Here is a 20,217-nt window from a genome sequence, read left to right on the forward strand (position 1 = left end):
ACTTATTAATTTTTCCACTATGTTCTTGAATAATCTTTTTGAGCTCTTCAACTCCTTTATCAGTGTGTTCCTTGGCTTTTTCTGTAGATTGCCTTATTTCATTTCTGAGGTCATCCCTGATGTCTTGAAGCACTCTGTAAATTAGTTTTTTATATTCTGCATCTGGCAATTCCAGGATTGTATCTTCATTTGGGAAAGATTTTGATTCTTTAGTTTGGGGAGTTGTAGAAGCAATCATGGTCTGCTTCTTTATGTGGTTTGATATCAACTGCTCTCTCCGAGCCATCACTAAGATATTGTAGTGATTTAGTCTATATTTGCTCACTGAGTCTTATCTTGTTTTGTTTTCTTTCAATATACGTAGATGGGCTACTAGATTGTGCTGTCTTGATTGTTGTAGCCCTTGACTCACTTATGTCCTATTACCAGCTGGTTTGGGCTGCTACCAGATATATAAGCCTAAGAGTCCATTCACTATTCTTGAGTAGAATCTGATTTTGGGTCATCAAGTGTGTGGTGCAGACTGCCACCTATCCACCTAGAGAAGTAGTGGTGATAGTTGTGTGCACCAGATTCTAGTAGCAGCAGGGGTTCACACTCCAGGGGGGGCAGGATGCTGACAGGCTTCCCCCAAGTGCCAGTGAGGTAGGTGTGTCTCTATTCCTAAAGCACTTTGGTGGGTGGGCTCTGCAGCTGTACCTTAGGCCCCCAGTGCAAGTACCTCTACAGAGTGGTAGGTGTTACCCTCCTTAGACCCCTAAGGCAGGAGGCTAGGTGGGTCTGGGGGGAGCTTCAGCCCTCAGTTCCCTGTTGTGGATCAGTGAGGGCTCTGTTGAATTTGCGGAGATATCAGACCTGGGAAACTTATCTTTCCAGTAATCCACTAAAACAATTATAGTCAGATCCCTATCAGAATTGCCTTTGCATTATAATAGCCGCCTTGTTCCCTGTAGGGATGAAAGCCCAAGACTGTGGATCACATATGCTTGGCTGAAGCTGGTTCTGTGTTTTTAGTCCAATTAGGGAAGGATTTTTGGTCCCTGGGTTTTTTGTAGCTGCTTCTTTCAGGCCAGGAGAATGGGTTAGGAAAAGACAAAAAAAAAAAAAGAAAGAAAGAAAAACCGCAGCGCGCTTCACTCTCTGGCTCAGGAAATTCCAATGTTAATGAAGCTGCCTGGGAAGGGGAGGGGAGGATTCAGATAAATAGGAGAGAGTAGCACCCCAGAATATAGACAAAGTTACTTATCTTGCTTGGGATGACTGTTTTATTTGAGATTCCTGAGGGGCGCATCGACTGTGTGCGCTGGCTGGGTGGAGATTGCCCCCGAGGGTCAAGCCCGCGTCCCCTGCTTGTGCTGTCTCAGGAGCCACGGTTAGTTCCTCAGCTCCCAGTCCAAAGCCCAGCGCCAAGGTTCCCCGGCTGGGACGCCGCACTCCTGGCTCCAAAACCAGTCGCTGCCTCCCAGTGACTTCTCGTCCTGTCAGCCGCATCGCTGTGCTGCCTGTTTGCACTTGCTGGGCTTCCCCCGAGGTCACTTCTGGGGGCTAGGGCTGCGCCCCATGTTTGCGCCATCTCAGGATGCCGTGCTCAGCTCCCCTGCGCCCAGTCCATAGCCCGGCGCCAAGGTTACCTGACTGGGACGCTGGCTCCAGGCTCCGAAAACAGTCGCTGCTTCCCCGTGGTTGTTCGTTCTCAGTCTCTGTCACTCAGGTCAACTCTTTAGATCTGTGTTTGAGGGTCAGGGTTCATAGATTGTCACGTATGTGATCGATTCACTTGTTCTTCCAAGTCTTTGTTGCAAGAGGGATCCGAGATAGCTTCTACCTAGTCAGCCATCTTGGCCCCGCCTCTCATGAGTCCTGTATATTTATCTTGTATCCACAAACTTGCTGAATTCTGTTCTGGTAATTTCTTGATTCTCTTGAGCTTTCAGTGTAAAAGCTTTGAAGTATAGAAAGTTAGAAAAACAAACAACAAAAAATGCCCTTAACAAACTAGGAGTAGGTATAAATTCTCTTAAGCTGAAAAGGTTATTGACTGAGAACTTAGAACAAACATCATTAAATAGTGAAGTATTAGAAGGCTTAACTTTAAAGTCAGAACAACAAAGGATGCCTATTGTGGCTACTACTAGCATCATGTTATATTTTCTGGTAAACAAGGAAAAAAACAAGACACTGTAAAAATAGTATTTCTATTACTAGAACTAAAGAAACCAAGTTTTTATCTTTTTTGTTGTTGCTAGTAATGCATAGGTGCTGAATTATATATGTCTTCCTTCTATTGAAATGATCATTGGTTTTTCTGTCTTGCTCCACGCTTATGTTGGATTAGATTAATTTGTTTTGTGATATTAAAAATCCTTGCTTTCTTAGGATTAAAAATCCTTGCTTTCTTAGGATAAGCCCTGTTTAATTATGATGCATAAATTTTGTGCTTTTATTTTTGGATTATTGAGATTTCAGTTATGGGCCAATCTTACACTTGAACATAGATGTAAAAATTCTAAATAAGATGCCAATTTCAGTGTCCACATAAGGGAAGGCTTTAGTTTTATGGGACTAGAATAATCTCGATTTCAAAACTACCCCATTGCTGTCTGGTTGATTCGACTCATAGTGACCCTATAGGACAGAGTAGAACTGCCCCACAGGGTTTCCAAGGAGTGGCTGATGGATTTGAACTGCCGACATTTTGGTTAGCAGCTGAGCTCTTAACCACTGTGCCATCAGGGCTCCGATATCAAAACGAGATAACCAGTATTACCTAGCCCTATAGAACTGTTTCCTCTTATTTTCTAAAATAATTCTTAAATACAATTTGGTTTATCCTATTATTTGACTCTTTAGATCTAATGATCTTTTTCATAGTTACCTGGGCATTCAGATGTTTTCCTACTAAATTGTATTTCTAAGAAATTGTTTTGTCTGTTTTCAAATGTAGTAGCATAAAATAGTTTATCATATCTTTAGGATTTTGTGGTTAAGAGCTCAGGCTGCTAACCAAAAGGTCAGCAGTTTGAGTCCTCCAGCCGCTCCTTGGAGATCCCATGGGAGAGTTCTGCTCTGTCCTATAGGGTCACTATGAGTCGGAATCAACTTGATGTCAGCAAGTTTGGTTATGGTTTATATATGCCGCACAATACGTTCTCTTTACTCATATTCATCCTTGCCTCACTCAGCCTTGTCAGAAGCTTACCTATTTAATCTTTCAAAGAAGTAGTCTTTGAGGTTTGTTTTTTCCTTTCATTCAACAGATATTTATTCTACACCTACACTGAACTCTAGGGCTCTAGGGCTTATCAGTGCACAGAATGTATAAAAATCCCTGATGCCAAATAGCTTACATTTCAGTGGAACTTAAATTCTTTGCTTTCTTTTTAATCTATCTCACTAATTTCTCCTTTTACTGACTTTGTTTTCTTTCTTCTACTTTGTTTAGATTTATTACTTTTCTAGCTTGTTGAGCCATATGCATACTGAATTCTTTTTCTCCAGTATATGCATTTAGGTTATAACTTTCCCTTCAGAGTCACTTTGGCTGCACACCACAACTATTGACAAACAATCTTTTTGTTCTTGTTTGGTTTAATTTCTTTTTTTATATAGGATGCTTCTTTACCACTCTTGATGTTTCCATCTATGTGAAGTGGGAACTTAGTGTAGTTCCTGGCCCTTGTCATAGAGGAAATGAAATGACTTATCTGAGTAGTACATTTGGGAAGAATCAGTTGGGCATTCTTGGCTTACCTCCATCTTCTTTGTCTTTGGACCAACCTTTCTTCAGGATTTAGCTGTTCATTAGCTCCTTCTGGGTAAGGGGGAAGGGAAGGCCTACTTTATCCCCTAGGTGTCTGTTGTCTATATCTAGGTGGGTAAATCAGCCTAATTCTGTGGTTCAGTTAAAAGTTCTGTTTCTTTCTACATTGAGTTAGGTACTTTCCTTTGCCTCCACCTGCCAGTTCATGGTCTTATTTCTCAAGTCATTTAGAATCCAGGTGGGAAAAGATAAGCTGATGATAAGGCCCCCTCAGACATTAAAACATCTGTTATGATTTCTTCTGTGATGTATGAGTTTAGTGAATTTTTAAATTTTACAAGACTTATTTTTTTAAATTAATTTTTAATATAGTTGCATTGTGGGCAGAAAACATGGCCTGTATGTTATGGATTCTTCAGTTATTTCCAAAGATCTGTTTTGTGGCATAGTTATATGGTTAAATTTTTAAATGTTTCCCAAGGGGGGAAAATGTGGAGTACAGAGTGCTATATATGTCTTATTAGTTTAAGCTTATAAATATGTTTTGTCTGGTCTTTTTTAAAAGTATTTTTTAAAAACTTATTGTGAAATAATTCACATACCACGCAGTTCACTCATTTAAAGTGTACAATCCATGGTTTTTAGTATATTCAGAGTTGTGCAATCATTGCCTCAATTCTCTTTAAGTTTTTTGCATTCTTCTATTTTATAAACCGTCAAAGATTGATATCCTAGGCATTAGTGAGCTAAAATGGACCGGTGTTGGCCATTTTGAATTGTACAGTCATATGGTCCGCTATGCCAGGAATGACAAAGAGCTGTGTGACATTTATCATCAAAAAGAGCATTTCAGGATCTATGCAAAAATACAACGCTATAAATAATAGGATAATATGCATATGCCTACAAAGAAGACCAGTTAATATGATTGTTACTCAGATTGACTCACCAACCACTTAATGCCAAAGATGAAGAAATTGAAGATTTTTACCAACTTCTGCAGTCTGAAGTTGATCAAATATGCAGTTAGGATGTATCGATAATTACTAGTGATTGGAATGCAAAAGTTGGAAACGAAGAAGCATCAGTAGATGGAGAATATGGTCTTGGTGATAGAAGTGACACAGAAGATCGCATGATAGAATTTTGCAAGACCAACGACTTCTTCATTGGAAACATCTTTTATCAGCAATATAAATGATGACTATACACATGGAATTCACCAGATGGAATACACAGGATCAAATCAACCACATCTGTGGAAAGAGACGAGGGAGAAGCTAAATACCATCAGTCAGAACAAGGCTAGGGGCCGATTGGGAACAAACCATCAATTGCTCGTATGCAAGTTCAAGTTAAAGATGAAGAAAACTAAAGCAAATCCATGAGAGCCAAAGTACAACCTTGAATGTATCCCACCTGAGTTTAGAGACCATCTCTAGATTTGATGCATCGAACTCTAATGACCGAAAACCAGATGAGTTGTGGGAGGACATCAAGGACATCATTCATACATGAAGAAAGCAGAAGGTCATTAAAAAGACAGGGGAAAAAAAAAAAAGAGACCAAAGTAGATGTCAGAAGAGACTGTAAAGCTTGGTCTTGAATGTAGAGTAGATAAAGTGAATGGAAGCAATAATGATGAAGAACTGAACAGAAGATTTCAAAGGGCAGCTCGAGAAGAAAAAGTAAAGTATAATGTAATGTGCAAAGACCTGGAGTTAAAAATCAAAAGGGAAGAACAGGTCAGCATTTCTCAAGCTGAAAGAACTGAAGAAAAAAAATCAAGCCTTGATTTGCAATTTTGAAGGATTCTATGGGCAAAATATTGAATGAAGCAAGAAGCACCAAAAGAAGACAGAAGAAATACACAGAGTCACTATACCAAAAAGAATTGGTCGATGTTCACCCATTTCAGGAGATAGCATCTGATCAAGAACCAGTAGGTTCTTGAAGGAAGAAATCCAAGCTGCACTGAAGGCCCTGGTGAAAAACAAGGCTCCTGGAATTGATGGAATATCAGTTGAGATGTTTCAGCCCTGGCGGTGCTCACTTGTCTATGCCAGGAAATTTGGAAGACAGCTACTCAGCCAACGGACTGGAAGAGATTGGTATTTGTGCCCCTTGCAAAGAAAGGTGATCCAGCAGAACAGGGAAATTATCACACAGTATCATTAATATCACATGAAAGTAAAACTTTGCTGAAGATCATTCAAAAGCAGTTGCAGCAGTACGTAGACAGGAAACTGGCAGGAACTGAAGCTGGAATCAGAGGAGGTAGTGGAACGAAGGATGTCATTGCTGAGGTCAGGTGGAGTTTGGCTGAAAGCAGAGAATACCAGAAAGATGTTTACCTCTGGACTACACAAAGGCTGTTACAAATTACAGATAACATTGTGAAGAGTCCGAAGTCTAGAACATGTGATTATGCTTATGTGGAGCCTGTACTCAGACCAAGAGGCAGTTGTTCGAACAGAACAAGAGGGTACCGGATGGTTTAAAATCAGTAGAGGTGTGTGGGTCAGGGTTGTATCCTTTCACCATACTTATTCAGTTTGTATGCTGAGCAAAAAAATCTGAGAAGCTGGAAAATATGAAGAAGAATGTGGCATCAGGATTGCTGGAAGACTCATTAACAACCTGTGATATGCAGATGACATGGCCTTGCTTGATGAAAGCAAAGAGGACTTGAAGCACTTACTGATGAAGATCAAAGACTACAGCTTTATCTATGAATTACAACTCAACATAAAGAAAACAGAAGTCCTCAAAAATGGACGAATAAGCAACATCGTGATAAAGGAAGAAAAGATTGACGTTGTTGTCAATGATTTCGTCTTACTTGGATCCACAATCAACACCCATGGAAGCAGCAGTCAGGAAATCAAACAACGTATTGCATTGGGCAAATCTGCTGCGAAAGACATCTTTAAAGCGTTAGAAAGCAAATATATCACCTTGAAGACTACAGAAATCTACGTTGAGAGCTGTCTGGACATCTGTTATTTTCTGTCCTTCCTATTGCTGTAGAGAAGCCTGTTAGTATAAATATTCTCGGTAGGTAATTTGAATTTTCTTTCTGATTTTTTTTTTTTTTGGGTGTGTTGCAGTTTCTACTCTTTGCCTAGGTTTGAGTTTATTTTTATGTATCTTGCCCAGCACTGACTATGAGGACTTTTTTTTTAATTTCAGAGAGTTCTCAGCAGTATTTCTTGAAATATTGCTTCTCCCTTGTTCTCTGTATCCTCCCTGGAAATCCTTTTATACCTATCTTATACCTTCTTATTCTTTTATCAGTCTCTCTTGACCTGTACTCTATGTCTCTCTTTTTTTTTTGCCTCCTTTACTTTCAGTCTAGTATATATACAGATCTTTCTTTCAGGTCATTGGTTCTTTTTAGCTGAGTCTAATCTTTAAACTCATTTATGGAGTGTTTAGTTTCAGTGATTTATTTTTTTCTTTTTCAAAGTTGTAGTGTCTTTTCAGAACTTCTGATTCTTCTTTCCGTGGGGGAAGGGATCATTTGTTTCTCGCTAGTAGTTCATATTCGTATCTTATGCTCTGTTTTCACTTTATACACGTTTACACTCCTTGTGGGGCTAACTGCCTCATTTATCATATCTTGACTCTTGCTCCTGGTGCTTCATTTCTTCTTGGTGGAGAGGGAGGGTAGTTTATTCTCAGTAGCAATTTGTTGTTGTTGTTAGCTGCCACTGAGTCGCCCCCCAACGCATGGTGCCCTCATGCACAACACAGCAAAACACTGCCTGGCCCCGCGCCACCCCACGATCAGTTGCAGATGGGACCGTTGTGATCCACAGGGCTTTCACTGGCTGATTTTCAGAAGTTGGTCACCGATCAGTTGCAGATGGGACCGTTGTGATCCACAGGGCTTTCACTGGCTGATTTTCAGAAGTTGGTCACCGATCAGTTGCACATGGGACCGTTGTGATCCATGGGGCTTTCACTGGCTGATTTTCAGAAGTCGGTCACCAGGCCTTCCTTCCTAGTCTGTCTGAGTGCGGAAGCTTTATTGAAACCTGCTGAGCATCGTATCAACGTGCAGGCCTCCACTGACACACAGATGGTGGCCGCACGTGAGGTGAATTGGCTGGAAACCACCCCACATCTCTCACATGGAAGGCGGGAATTCTACCACTGAAGCACGAGTGCCTCGCCCACAGCAGCTCATCACATGTTACCTGGTCGTGGAAGTGTCTCTGTGGAATGATCTTGCATTTACTTTGTCAGGATCCCCATGACATCACATGTTCTGGACCCGTTTTAGTTTCTCAGCTTGAGGGTTCCCACCATGTAAAGAGTATAATTCAGACTGAAAACCCAGCGTGGGGCAGACCTCTGGTTTCAGTCTCTCAGAGGAACTTGTTCTTCTTGCTCAAAATACCTTAAAAAGTTAAGCAAACATCTTTGTAATGTCCTTGAACTGAGGGAAAATGCCTCTTAATTTAGAATTTGGGCGTTCAAAGATCTTGGTTTTCTGCATAATTTCCGTTTCAGTTCTCCTTTTCAGCGGGCCTTAAGGCCTGGTCACCTGTCCCCGCACGGGAGTGCACGCCCAGACACTCAGCCCTCAGGGCCTTTGTCCGTGTCCAGTAGACCCCAGAGTTGCCAGGGCATCGGCTTGTGCATTTGATGCTCTCTCCTTGGCTCTGGCCCCTGTGGACTTCTCTTTCATTTTCACAAGCACAGTAACTTGTGGTGAAAAACGTTTTGTATGTTTTATCCAGCATTTCTAGATATTTGTAGTAGGGGAATGCTGTGTTAGTTTGTTACATTGTTGGAAGTAAAAGTGCAGTAACTAACAAGTGCATGTTTGAAAATTTTACTAGTTTGTAATGTATGGGAATCTGAACCCTCCCATTCATCTTGATCCGTTGGAGTCTTGGTTACGTATAGTCTACCATTTGTATTTTTGTAAGGAAACAGTTATTTATAATGCCTCTGTCAGAGTAAGTTAAAGATTTCAAGGTCAATGATTAAAAATTCAAAGGAGCATTTATGGCTTAACTAATCACTAATTTTGGAAAGCCTGGTGGTGTAGCAGCTACGGCTGCTAAGCTAAAGTTTGGCAGTTCAAATCCTCCAGGCGCTCCTTGGAAACTCTATGGGGCAGTTCTGCTCTGTCCTATAGGGTCACAATGAGTCGGAATTGACTTGATGGCAGTGGGTTTGGTTTGGTTTTGGTTAATCACTAATGTAATTTAATGCTTTAAGTAATCATATTACTGCAATTAGGATTTAAGTGACTTGAATTGGTTTGCAGCAGCTATCTAGAAACTTAAACGCATTTGGTATTTTAATGGCCATTTCCTATTTGCATGTTTAATATCTGGCCCCTTTTTTTCTCTTTTACTTTTAGATCACAAAATTTGTCCAGGACCGACATAGAGCTAGAAGAAACAGACTTCGTAAAGATCAACTTAAGAAACTCCCTATACATAAATTCAAGAAAGGTAAGTGAACACTCTTGTTTCCTAAAGGATCACCCTTAGTTTACTTAGGAATACATGGCCACCACATTCTAATGCTGCCTTCTGAGTCCACTGTACACTATGCCCAACACACGCAGTCAGTTAGGAGTCAATGTGGAAGAGGGTCTCCTGCCGGGGTGCCTCTGACGAAGGCAATAAAGGGGGCGTGGTCTGCAGAGAGTTTAAAAACAATAATAAAACCGACCCAAATGCTTTTTATCATCACCACGTGCCAGCAGTTCTAAGCAGTGTCAGTGGATAAAATACTTCTTTGCGCCAGGGTGGTATGCTCCCACTTAGCCCACCCCCACCCCAATGGCTAACCCTGCCCCCACCTTACCACCAGGTGCCACTGTATGCTGCTTCATCAATACCTAAGTAGCCATTATGTGTCAATACACTTTACATGTATCATCTCATTTAATTTTCATACTTTTATGAATGAGTATGATTATTATTCCACTTGTACAGAGGAGGAAATCGAGGCTCAGAAGGACTAAGAGTGTTAACTAATGTCACATCGCTAGTACTGACAGAGCTGGGGTGGGTTGAATACTCCCAGCAACGTAGTCTCCCCTCATTATTCTTTGATGAACTTTTAGTGCAGGCAGATGGTTGTTAAATTATTTTGACTAGTCGTTCCAGATTTTTCCGTTTACAATTAAATTTCGATATATCAGTAAAAATCTTTTGTTTTTTAATTCAGCAGAGAAAGGGAGTAGGGAGTGAGAAGAGAAGTAGGGAAAATGGCATTAATACATAGTTCTGCCAAATTTTATTTTCCAAGTAATAAAATGTTTAAAAAACCTATAATTTACTATTACCATTATTTTATTAAAAATGGAAAATTGGACAACAATCCAAAAACAGGAAAAAGAACGTCATATTAAAATAAATAGATAAATGTATTTATAAAAAGGTACTGCGCTGCCATTATGCAGTATGGATTACCGTATTTTTTAACAAATAACGTGCTCCTTCTGCATTTGTTTGCCAGCCATACCCTCCCCGCCAGAAGCACCCTCACAAGCCGGTCCTCTTCCACATGTTGCAGTAAAAAAAAAAAAAGAGCCTAGTGCGCTCACGAAAATACCTCTTGGCGGGGAGGGTGCAGCCGGCAAACAAACGCAGAAGGTGCACATTATTTGCGTAAAAATATGGTAATGAAATTTGATCACAGACCAGAGCTATTTTGAGGACTTGCTTTAGAAACTTCTTTAGGCTCCCTTTTGTATGTTTATTTTGGTGTTTTCTAAACCGAGAAAAAAAATTGTTTTTAAAAAAAAGATTTCGATAATGTCCTGAATTTAAAAAGGGCATATGTAGTTTTTTGGTCAGTATCCTATTATCAGTGCCAATCATTTTCAATTTCCGGGATTAAAAAATTTTTTTTATTTTTAAACTTTATTGTGGTAAAAAATATATAACAAATTTTGCCATTTTAACCATTTTTAAGTTTCAATTCATTGACATAACCACTATTTTCAAAAAGTTTTTCATTACCCCAGACAGAAACTCAGTACCCATTAGACAATAACTCCTCATTCTCCCTCCCCCTCAGGCCCTGGTAACCACTGATAAACTTTTTCTTATATGCATTTGCCTATTCTCGATGTTTCGTGTAAGTGGCATCATGCAGTATTTGTGTCTGACTTATTTCACTCTGATAATGTTTTCTAGGCTTATCCATGTGATAGCGTATATCAGAGCTTTGTTTCTCTTTATGATTGAATAATAATCCGTTGTATGTGTACACCACATGTGATGTATTCATTCATCTGTTGGTGGCTGTATGGGTTCTTTCTGCCTTTTGGTAATTGTGAATAATGCTGCAGTGTTCACTGGTGTATAAGTATCTGTTTGAGGTCCTGCTTTCAAGTCTTTTGGGCATATAACCCAAACCCATTGCCTCTGAGTCGATTCCGACTCACCATGACAGAGCAGAACCGCCCCGTATGGTTTCCGAGGCTGTAAATCTTTATGGAAGTAGACTGCCACATCTTTCCCATGGAGCGGCTGGTGAGCTCAAACTTCCAACCTTTCAGTTAGCAGCCAAGTGTTTAACCACTGTGCCACCGGGGCTTCTTTTTCGGTATATACCTGGGTGTAAAATTCTCATGTCATATGGTAATTCTATGTCTAATTTTTTGAGGCACCACCAAAATGTTTTCCGAAGTGGCTGCACCATTTTACAATCCCACGTGTAATAGACGAGTGCTTTAGTTTCTCCAGACCCTCATCAATGCTTGTTAGTTTCATTGTTTTAATAGTAGCCATCCTCGTGAGGGGGAATGGCACCTCACTGTGGTTTTGATTTGCATTTCTCTCATGACTAATGATATCAAGCATCTCTTCATCTGCATGTTGGCCGTTGGTTCTTCTTTAGCAAAACGTCTATTCAAGTCCTTGGCCCATTTTTAAATTGAGCTGTAGGAGTTCTCTGTGTATTCCGGATAAAAAACCTTTATCAGTATATATGGTTTCTAAATATTTTCTCCTGTTGGATATATACAGTTTCTAAATATTTTCTCCTGTTGTACAGGTTGTTCACTTTCTTCGTAATGTTCTTTGATGTACATAAGTTGTTAATTTTGATGAAGTCCAATTTATCTATTTTCTTCTTTTGTTCCTCATGCTGTTGGTTTCATATCTAAGAACCCATTGCCAAATACAAAGTCATAAAGATTTGCCTTTATGTTTTAGTCTAAGGATTTGTGGTTTTAGCTTTTACCTTTAGGTCATAGATCCATTTTGAGTTCATTTTTTATGTGATGATGAGGTAGAAGTCCACATTCATTCTCTTGGATGTGGAAATTCAGTTGTCCCAGCACCATTTGTTGAAGAGACTTTTCTTTCTGATAGACTTGGCACCCTTGCTTAAAATCAGTTGACTACACATCTATGGATTTATTTCTTTGAACTCTTTAATTTTATCCCACTGGTCTATATGTCTGTCTTTGTTCCAGTACCACACAGTTTTGATGCCTGTAGCTTTTTAGTATGTTTTGAAGTCGGGAAGTGTGAGTTCTCCTACTTTGTTCTTTTTTTAAAGATTGTTTTGGCTTTTAGGGGCTCCTTGCCATTCTGTATGAATTTGAAGATTGGCCTTTCCATTTCTGCAAAAAAGACTGTTGGAATTTTGATAGGGATTGCATTGGATCCGTATATCACCTTGGGTAGTATTGCCATCTTAACAATATTGAATCTTGCATTCCATGAACACAAGATGTCTTTCCCCTCATTTAGGTCTTCTTTAATTTTGTTCTGCAGTATTTTATAGTTTTCAGTCTTTCAGTAAGGTGAAAGACTTCAGTTTCCCTGGTTAAATTTATTCTTAAGCTTTTATTCTTTTAGATGCTATTTTAAATAGAATTGTTTTCTTAATTTACTTTGCACTGTTCATTGCTGGTGTGTGGAAATAACAACTAATTTTTCTGTGTTGATTTTGTACCGTGCAATTTTGCTGCAATCATTTGTTAGCTTTGTCGTGAATTCGTTGGTATCTTCTCATAATGTGAATAAAGATAGTTTTACTTCTTCCTTCCTGATTTGAATGCCTTTTTATTTCTTTTTCTTGCCTAATTGCTCTAGCAGTGGTGACAGCAGGCATCCTTGTCTTGCCTCTGGGCATTCCTGAGGGAAAGCTGTCAGTCTCTCCACTGGCTATGATGTCAGCTGGGGTTTTTCATAAATGCCCCTTATCAACTTGAGGAATTTGCCTTCTGTTCCTAGTTTGCTGAATGTTTTTATCATGAAAGGATGCTGGATTTTGTCAAGGGCCTTTTCTGTGTCAATTGAGATGATCATATAATTCTTTTCCTTTATTTTATGAACGTGTTGTATTAAATTTATTTATTTTCTTATTTTAACCCACCCTTGCATTCCTGGGATAAATCTCGCCTGGTCGTGGTATATAATCCTTTATATATTGTTTGGTAGTATTTTGTTGAGGATTTTTGCATCTATATTCTTAAGGAATATTAGCCCGTAGCTTTCGTTTAGTATCTTTATCTGACTTTGGTATCAAGGTGATGCTGGCTTCACAGAATGACTTGGGACGTCCCTCCTCTTCTATTTTTTGGGAGAATTTGAGAAGGATTGGTGTTAATTCTTCTTTAAATGTTTGGCAGAATTCACCAGTGAAACCGTCTGGTCTTGGGCTTTTCTTTGTTGGGAGGTTTTTGATGACTGATTCAATCTTTTCACTTTCGGCATCCATTTAGATTTTCAATTTCTTGGGTCAATTTAGGCAATTTTTGTGTTTTTAGAAATTTGTCCATTTCATGTAGATTATTTAATTTGTTGGTGTACAGTTGTTAATAATATTCTCTTATAATCTTTGTTATTTCTGTTATGATTGGTAGTAATATCCCCTCATTCATTTATTATAACTCATTATAATTAAAATTGTCTCAACTGTCCTACTGACATACACTGTTAATTGACATTCATACAGTAAGCATGGTAATAGATTGAAAATATAAGTGCTGCTTATTTATTAACGTATTTTTTGTTTCTAATTTAAATACTCTAAGACAGATTTTTAAAAACTGTTAAAACAAAGTAAGGTAGAAACTATTAAAACAAGGGTGGCTACATTTATAGTGGAGCCCTGATGGTGCAGTGGTTAAGAGCTTGGCTGCTAACCAAAAGGTCGTCAGTTCAGATCCACCAGCCACACCCTGGGGGGCAGTGCTCCTCTGTCCTGTAGAGTTGCTAAGAGTCGGAATCAACTTGACAGCAACTGGTGTGGTATGGTGTACATTTATAGCCATCAAAATGACCATGTTCCTTAGTTCGTAGATCTTCTCCCCACTATGCCCCTAAAACTAAATTCTTTGCTTATTGTTTGTAAAGGAAAAGTTTTCCATTCAAAACAGTACATCTGTTCTTGAGACTACCAATAAAGAAGGAAATGACCATGAAAAATTTTATTGGGTTTAATTCAAATAGTTTCCTAGAACTAAGCTGCATTTTGGAATTCCCAAACTGTATGAGGGGCCTAGGACACTGCCACAACCTCATGGGGTTGCCACAGTGATTTTCGATTTTCAAGAGAAACACAGGGGCGGCCGTCAGACACTGTGGAAAGCTACTAGCCCAGCGGTCTTTAATTTCAACCTTAGATTGCCACAGTCCTTCAAATGATGGCTATGGTTTTGTGAGTCTGGGTTTTCAGTGGTTGTCGGGACAAAAAGCAAGCACAGCAGGGAGGTCAGCTGCCGCAGGAAATGCCTGTAGCAGTGTCCAGTCGGACTGCAGAGCTGTGCAGGGCCTAGCAGCACTGTTAGGACGTGAACGCTTAGACGCTGGGACCTAACTATTTAATAAACAGAACGTTTAGGCGTTTCTGTTGGCCTAGAGGTGGTGTGAAAAAGTTGGGGACAGTAACGATACGTGACCTGAGAAGGTCTGGGAACCTTTGCCATGGTCTGTCATAGTATTTCTGCTTGTAATCCCTTTGTCAGATGTTCCCTTTTCTTAAATAACAGCTCTAGGATCAGTACCAGGAGATTCCAAACGTGAACTAAAACTAAAATGTTTCGTGAGCTTTGAAAAGAATATTGATAATATGTAAAAATCAAACACAAAGGGGATATGTCATAAAACATAATTATAGTATTAGCTGGAAGCCAAAGACAGTTTTTAACACCTCATTGGTACTCACTTTGGTATTTAGTGCCTTACAGTGATGACAAAGTGAGGCTGCAAATGGAGCATAAACCGCTTCATAAATGGTATCTTATGTCTGTCCCGTAATTCCACGAATCCTTTGTTGATTGTAGCTTAAGTGCAGGCTTTACTTATAACTACTTGGATGAGAAAAAAAGATTAAAACACTCATTGTAGAAAATAAGGCCTAAAGATACTAAAGTCCCTATTAGGGGATATTATTCTGAAGTCCATGCGATAGAATGTTATGCAACTATTTTCAGATGTTTTGAAGTAATTTTTTCACTCATTCATTTATGGGATAAATATAATTCATATTTCCATTAATTAATTTAGCAGATTAACCTCCTAAATGCCAGGCACCGTTCTAGTCAAAGTATCACTTTGTAAAACAAATACCTTCATTCAGATAGTAGTAAAAGCTCTAGCTTTTCTCGAGATCTTACCCAAAATTTAGTTTGTAATGCTGTTGACAACATTTGTATAAACCTAGATTTTCATGCCCTGTAATTCAGAAATTTCATCACTAATCCTAAATTACCATCCATCCAAATTGAGAAGAACGTCTTTTTATATGAGTTCAGAAATTATCTGTTTTCGCCCTAGCCCACATAATGGCCACTTCTCTTCTCCTTTGTTCTCCTCACTTGCCCAGCTCCCACTGTTACCCAGCTAATGGTGAACAGAGAGCCATTTCTCAGAGAGAGGCAAGAGTAGCATTGGATGGCAATTATTAACTTTATTTTGAGGATGAAGGAAGGAGTTCTTCAGGGCCAGGAGGCCATGAGTACCGGGGAGATGGATAATCTTCAACGAGTACCTATGAAAACTAATAGATAATTCTGTTTTTCTTCTCTCACACTTTTTTAACAACCATTGCCCAGACCATTCTCTCCTATTTGCGGGAAATACTTTATAGAACTAAAAAGAAAAGTAGATGAACCAGAGATTTACAGAGACACGTTTATTGTGCATTACTCATCTTGATGTCATCTTGGCTAGACCCGCACCTTTCCAGATTTGATTTTGGATGTGTGTGTTTCATGACACTGCCTGACCACACACAGTATACCAAGTGCTTGTTTAAAGTGCAGTGTTCAAAATGACCTGTTGTTAAAAATGCTGGTGCAGACAGTAACTGGGATGGCCCCAAAATACATGAAATAGTATTCACATTCACCAGTAAAGAAATGACAAAACAAATGCCATGTTTTCCCGCCTTTCACACTCTCAGGTGTTTAAAATCACTAAGCATCTGGTCTTTGTGAGGGCCGAGAAATGGACATTCTCATACTTTTCACTGCCAGGGATAGTACAGGTTGTCAGAATCCCCACCGGGAATATACTCTGGCAGTGTGTAAAAGAGCTTTTAAAATGCTTATACTTCTTAAGCCAGTAATTTCAGTTATGGAAATTAATCCCAAGGAAATAATCAGAGTAATATATGAGAATTTAAAGTTGTTCATTTTTGTTACCTGTTATAGTAAGGAAAAACTAAACACAGTAACCAGTAGTAGGAATATAGTTAAGTAAATTATGGTTTCTAATACATAGAATACTATGTAATCACTTACAATTATATATTCAAAAATTAATCCTCTCATTAAGTATTTATCAAATACCTAATTATGTGTTAGGGTCGCTATGAGTCGGCATTGACTCAACAGCAATGGGTATTATATGTTAGGCACTCACCGGAGCTGTGGGTATTCACCAGTAAATAAGATAGAGTAGAACTGCCCCATAGGGTTTCCAAAGAGCGGCTGGTGGATTTGAACTGCTGACCTTTTGTTTAGCAGCCAAGCTCTTAACCACTGAGCCACCAGGGCTCCTTGTGAGGACTACAAGAGTTAATTTGTGTAATGACCTTAGGACAGTGTTCGGCACATAAGCACTCAAGGAGTATTAGCTGGTGTTACTACTATTACTACTGCTCCTAAGACTAGTATTACTGCTGCTGCTATTACTATGACTACTGCATGCCCTATTGGGTACACATGTGAGTTCTGTAGATCATTTACCTACCTAGGAGTGAAACTGCCAAGTCACAGAGGATATAGATCATCAAATGTACAACACACAGCCAAACTGATCTCCAGAGTGTTTGTACCAACTTACCCTCCCACCAGAGGTACATGAGCATGCCTGATGCTTCCAGGTCAGTCCATTACCCTTTAAAAGCTTTAGGTCTCATCATCTCCACCTGTTTTACATGGTATCTTGACTCAGTATTTTAGCACCAACAAAATTAATTATTATTGTTATTACTGTTTTATACAGAAATACTTCTTAAAAATACTGTTCTGAAGTAACGTACACATTAAGTGGCCTATGCAGTAAATTCCAGATTCAGATATCCAGGCTTAGATAAGTTTAGAGCAGAGTTGTGAGAACACTTGCTGGTGGGCTCTAGGTTTCAGACACTGGGGCTTCAGCTGTGAATATAAATGAAGAAGGAACCGTCAATTTCAGGTGTTTCATAAAACTTACCAGAAGGTATCGCCACAGGGTTTTTAAAAATATTGAATTAATAGATATAGTTTAGAAACAAAGATTTAATGCATCTTTTCATGGCTTTCTAATACATAATGAGGTGGACCTTACATTTTTTAATTGTCTGCATCTTGAAGATAACTTTCCTTTGCATAGGTTATATTATTTTTAATTTTTATAAAACATTCATATGTAGCATAGTAACTAGTGGGAACTCAAATATTTTCTCCAAATTATAGCTAAGCCACAAACCACTTAAATTCAGTTACACTGGTCCTAAAAATATTACTGAAACTACCAGCCACTGGCAGAGCTGCAGACCGTTGCCATTACACCCTGTTAGCCACTGACAGACACGATGTTTTTACATAGTATTTAGTTTGTAATTAATCCATTGTGAGCCAGTTCTGTGAACTGAGAACCAGTCACTGGATGGATGAATTTCCTCTTAAAGGCAGCAGACTAAACATATTACAGTAGACATTATTGTTTGAAAAATTCACACTGTTCTGTCATAATTAGGCCCCTTTTCCGCTTTCTTTCCCTTCTTCCTTCCATGTTTGTAGCAAACCCTGGCCTGGTTCTCAGAGAATTAACACCAAGAGTGACATTTTAAATATACAGATCGCCACCCGATACCTAACGATTCAGAATTCCCAGGAGAGAAGCAGGAACACCTGTATTTTCCTAAGCCCCGTGATTTATTCCGAGAATCACTAACATGTAGGAACAAAGTGACAACTTCTACTTCAGTGTGGCCTGAGGACCCACGCTCTGACTCTGCTTACCACGGCCGGCCTCACCCCCTGCTCTGCTCCCCTGGCTTCCTGTGCTCTAGCCTGCCTGTGCAGCCCGCGTGCCTCGGCCTTTACCTGCTTTTTAACCTGGAAGTCCCAATTCCTGTAAGCTCTGCGTTAGTACAGTTTGTGGCACCTAACAGCACTTAATCTGTGTTTGCCAAATAAGTCAATGTATGTCTGTTCCTATAATGGACACTTTAGAAAACTTACAAAGAAGAAAATTCAGTGGAGCTAGGGCAAGTGCAAATTTAAGGTAGTTCTGTGGAGAGCATGGGAGCCCTGATGGTCCAGTGGTTAGGAGCTTGGCTGCTAACCAAAAGGTCGGCAGTTCGAAGCCCAAACCCTATGGGGCAGTTGTACTCTATCTGATAGGGTCACTATGAGTTAGAATTGACTCGATGGCAATGGGTTTGGTTTTTGTTTTATGGACTTTCCATCACAGTCGTATATTTTGTATATTACAATAAATCGTGTGGTCCAGTGAGGAACAGCAGGTCTGTAAGCCATTTCTGCAGAGATAAATTTCATTCTGACACACCATAGTCTAAATAAGCTGCACATTTGTTCAGGCTGTAATTCGCTTTTGGCAGTTGTTACAGGGCATATCAGGATGAAATGTACTCACTGAACATTCAGCAGCTCTTTAATATTTATCAATTGTCTAGTTTTTAAAAACCCAGCAGCTTGTGTAGTCAGTTTGCCTCCATTTCCCCTCCTCCTTTTACATGGTGCATCTTAATAACATCACATAGCACATTGAACAGTCGGGAAACCACCATCCATTTAAAATCACATACATCGTCTTTGATTCGTCCCTCTCTCTTACTACCCATATCTGGTCACCAAATCCAGTGCCTTATTCTTTACAGAATGAATATAGGATCTGATCACTTCTCTCCCATCTGGTTGTCATTGCATCCTGCGAGTCCACATCAGCTTAGTACTTGATCCTGGGAGTGCCAAGCAGAAAGTCAGTCTTGTGGTCTTTAGACCAACCTCTGCATCCCAGACCCTGGTCACACAGCGTGCTGATGAAGAGTTCTAAGATGTCTTCATACATCAGTCGTCCCTTTGCTTGAAAGCTTTCAAGTGGCCTCTGCTGTCTGTGTGATCACATCGGAGTCCTCACCTTGGCATTCAAGGCTTTTCATAATTTGGTTCCACCATACTCATCCAACCTCATTTTCCACTGCTCCTTATTTTTAACCTGACATAACCTTGACTTTGTCATGCTTATTTCTTCTTTGCAAATGCTTTTCAATTGTTTACTCTCCCACAAATGTCTTTTCCCCCCTCGCTCCTCTCTGAGAACTCCTGTCTAACCCCTCCTGGTGCAGTGAGCTCTTCTGATTGGCTGTCAGTAGGCACAGTATCTCATACTGCACTATGAGAAGATTCTAGTCTCTATAGTACTTTGTTGTGTCTTGAGAGTTGGCTGGCATGTTCAACACTGAATTTGGAATGTAAGATGCGAGGCCAGTCAGGCTCTGTATAGAATGCATCTACATTATACAAAAGTGTTTAGCTTCTTATACTTAGATCTGATCTTCTGCTGGGGGTTAGCAGTTGGAGATAAAAATCAGGATTTCCTGGCGATAATGTGTTCTTATTCATACATTCCTTTGATAAATATTTCCTGAGTACTTTTATTGTGTACCAGGCACTGCTCTAGGTGCCGGGAAAACAGCAGTAAATAATGCAGACAAAATTCCTGTGCCTTTGTGGAGCTTTGTGGAGGCAGACAAGTAAGAGATAAGATCATGTAAAGTTTCCTGAATAGCCAGTGTAGCAGGGGCAGGGGTTTGGGGAGCATGGTTTCAGGGGACATCTAGGTCAATGGGCATAATAAAATCTATTAAGAAAACATTCTGCATCCCACTTTGGTGAGTGGTGTCTGGGGTTTAAATGCTAGCAAGTGGGGCCATCTAAGATGCATCAGTTGGTCTCAACACACCTGGAGCAAAGAAGAATGAAGAACACCAAAGACACAACAAGGTAA

The 20,217-nt window shown here is 39.6% G+C and overlaps 1 protein-coding gene across 7 annotated transcripts in view; it reads left to right on the forward strand.

Annotated features, from left to right (window-relative positions):
• Positions 1-20,217, forward strand: part of RNF13 (ring finger protein 13) — a 125,806-nt gene that overhangs the window by 97,640 nt on the left and 7,949 nt on the right. For all 7 annotated transcript variants that reach the window (XM_064275587.1, XM_023555426.2, XM_003416158.4 and 4 more), the window contains one exon: positions 9,141-9,234. In XM_064275587.1, coding sequence (XP_064131657.1) covers positions 9,141-9,234 — 94 coding nt within the window. The remainder of the gene's footprint in view (positions 1-9,140; positions 9,235-20,217) is intronic.

This window comes from Loxodonta africana, chromosome 23, assembly GCF_030014295.1.
Source record: "Loxodonta africana isolate mLoxAfr1 chromosome 23, mLoxAfr1.hap2, whole genome shotgun sequence".
Taxonomy (NCBI): Eukaryota; Metazoa; Chordata; class Mammalia; order Proboscidea; family Elephantidae; genus Loxodonta; species Loxodonta africana.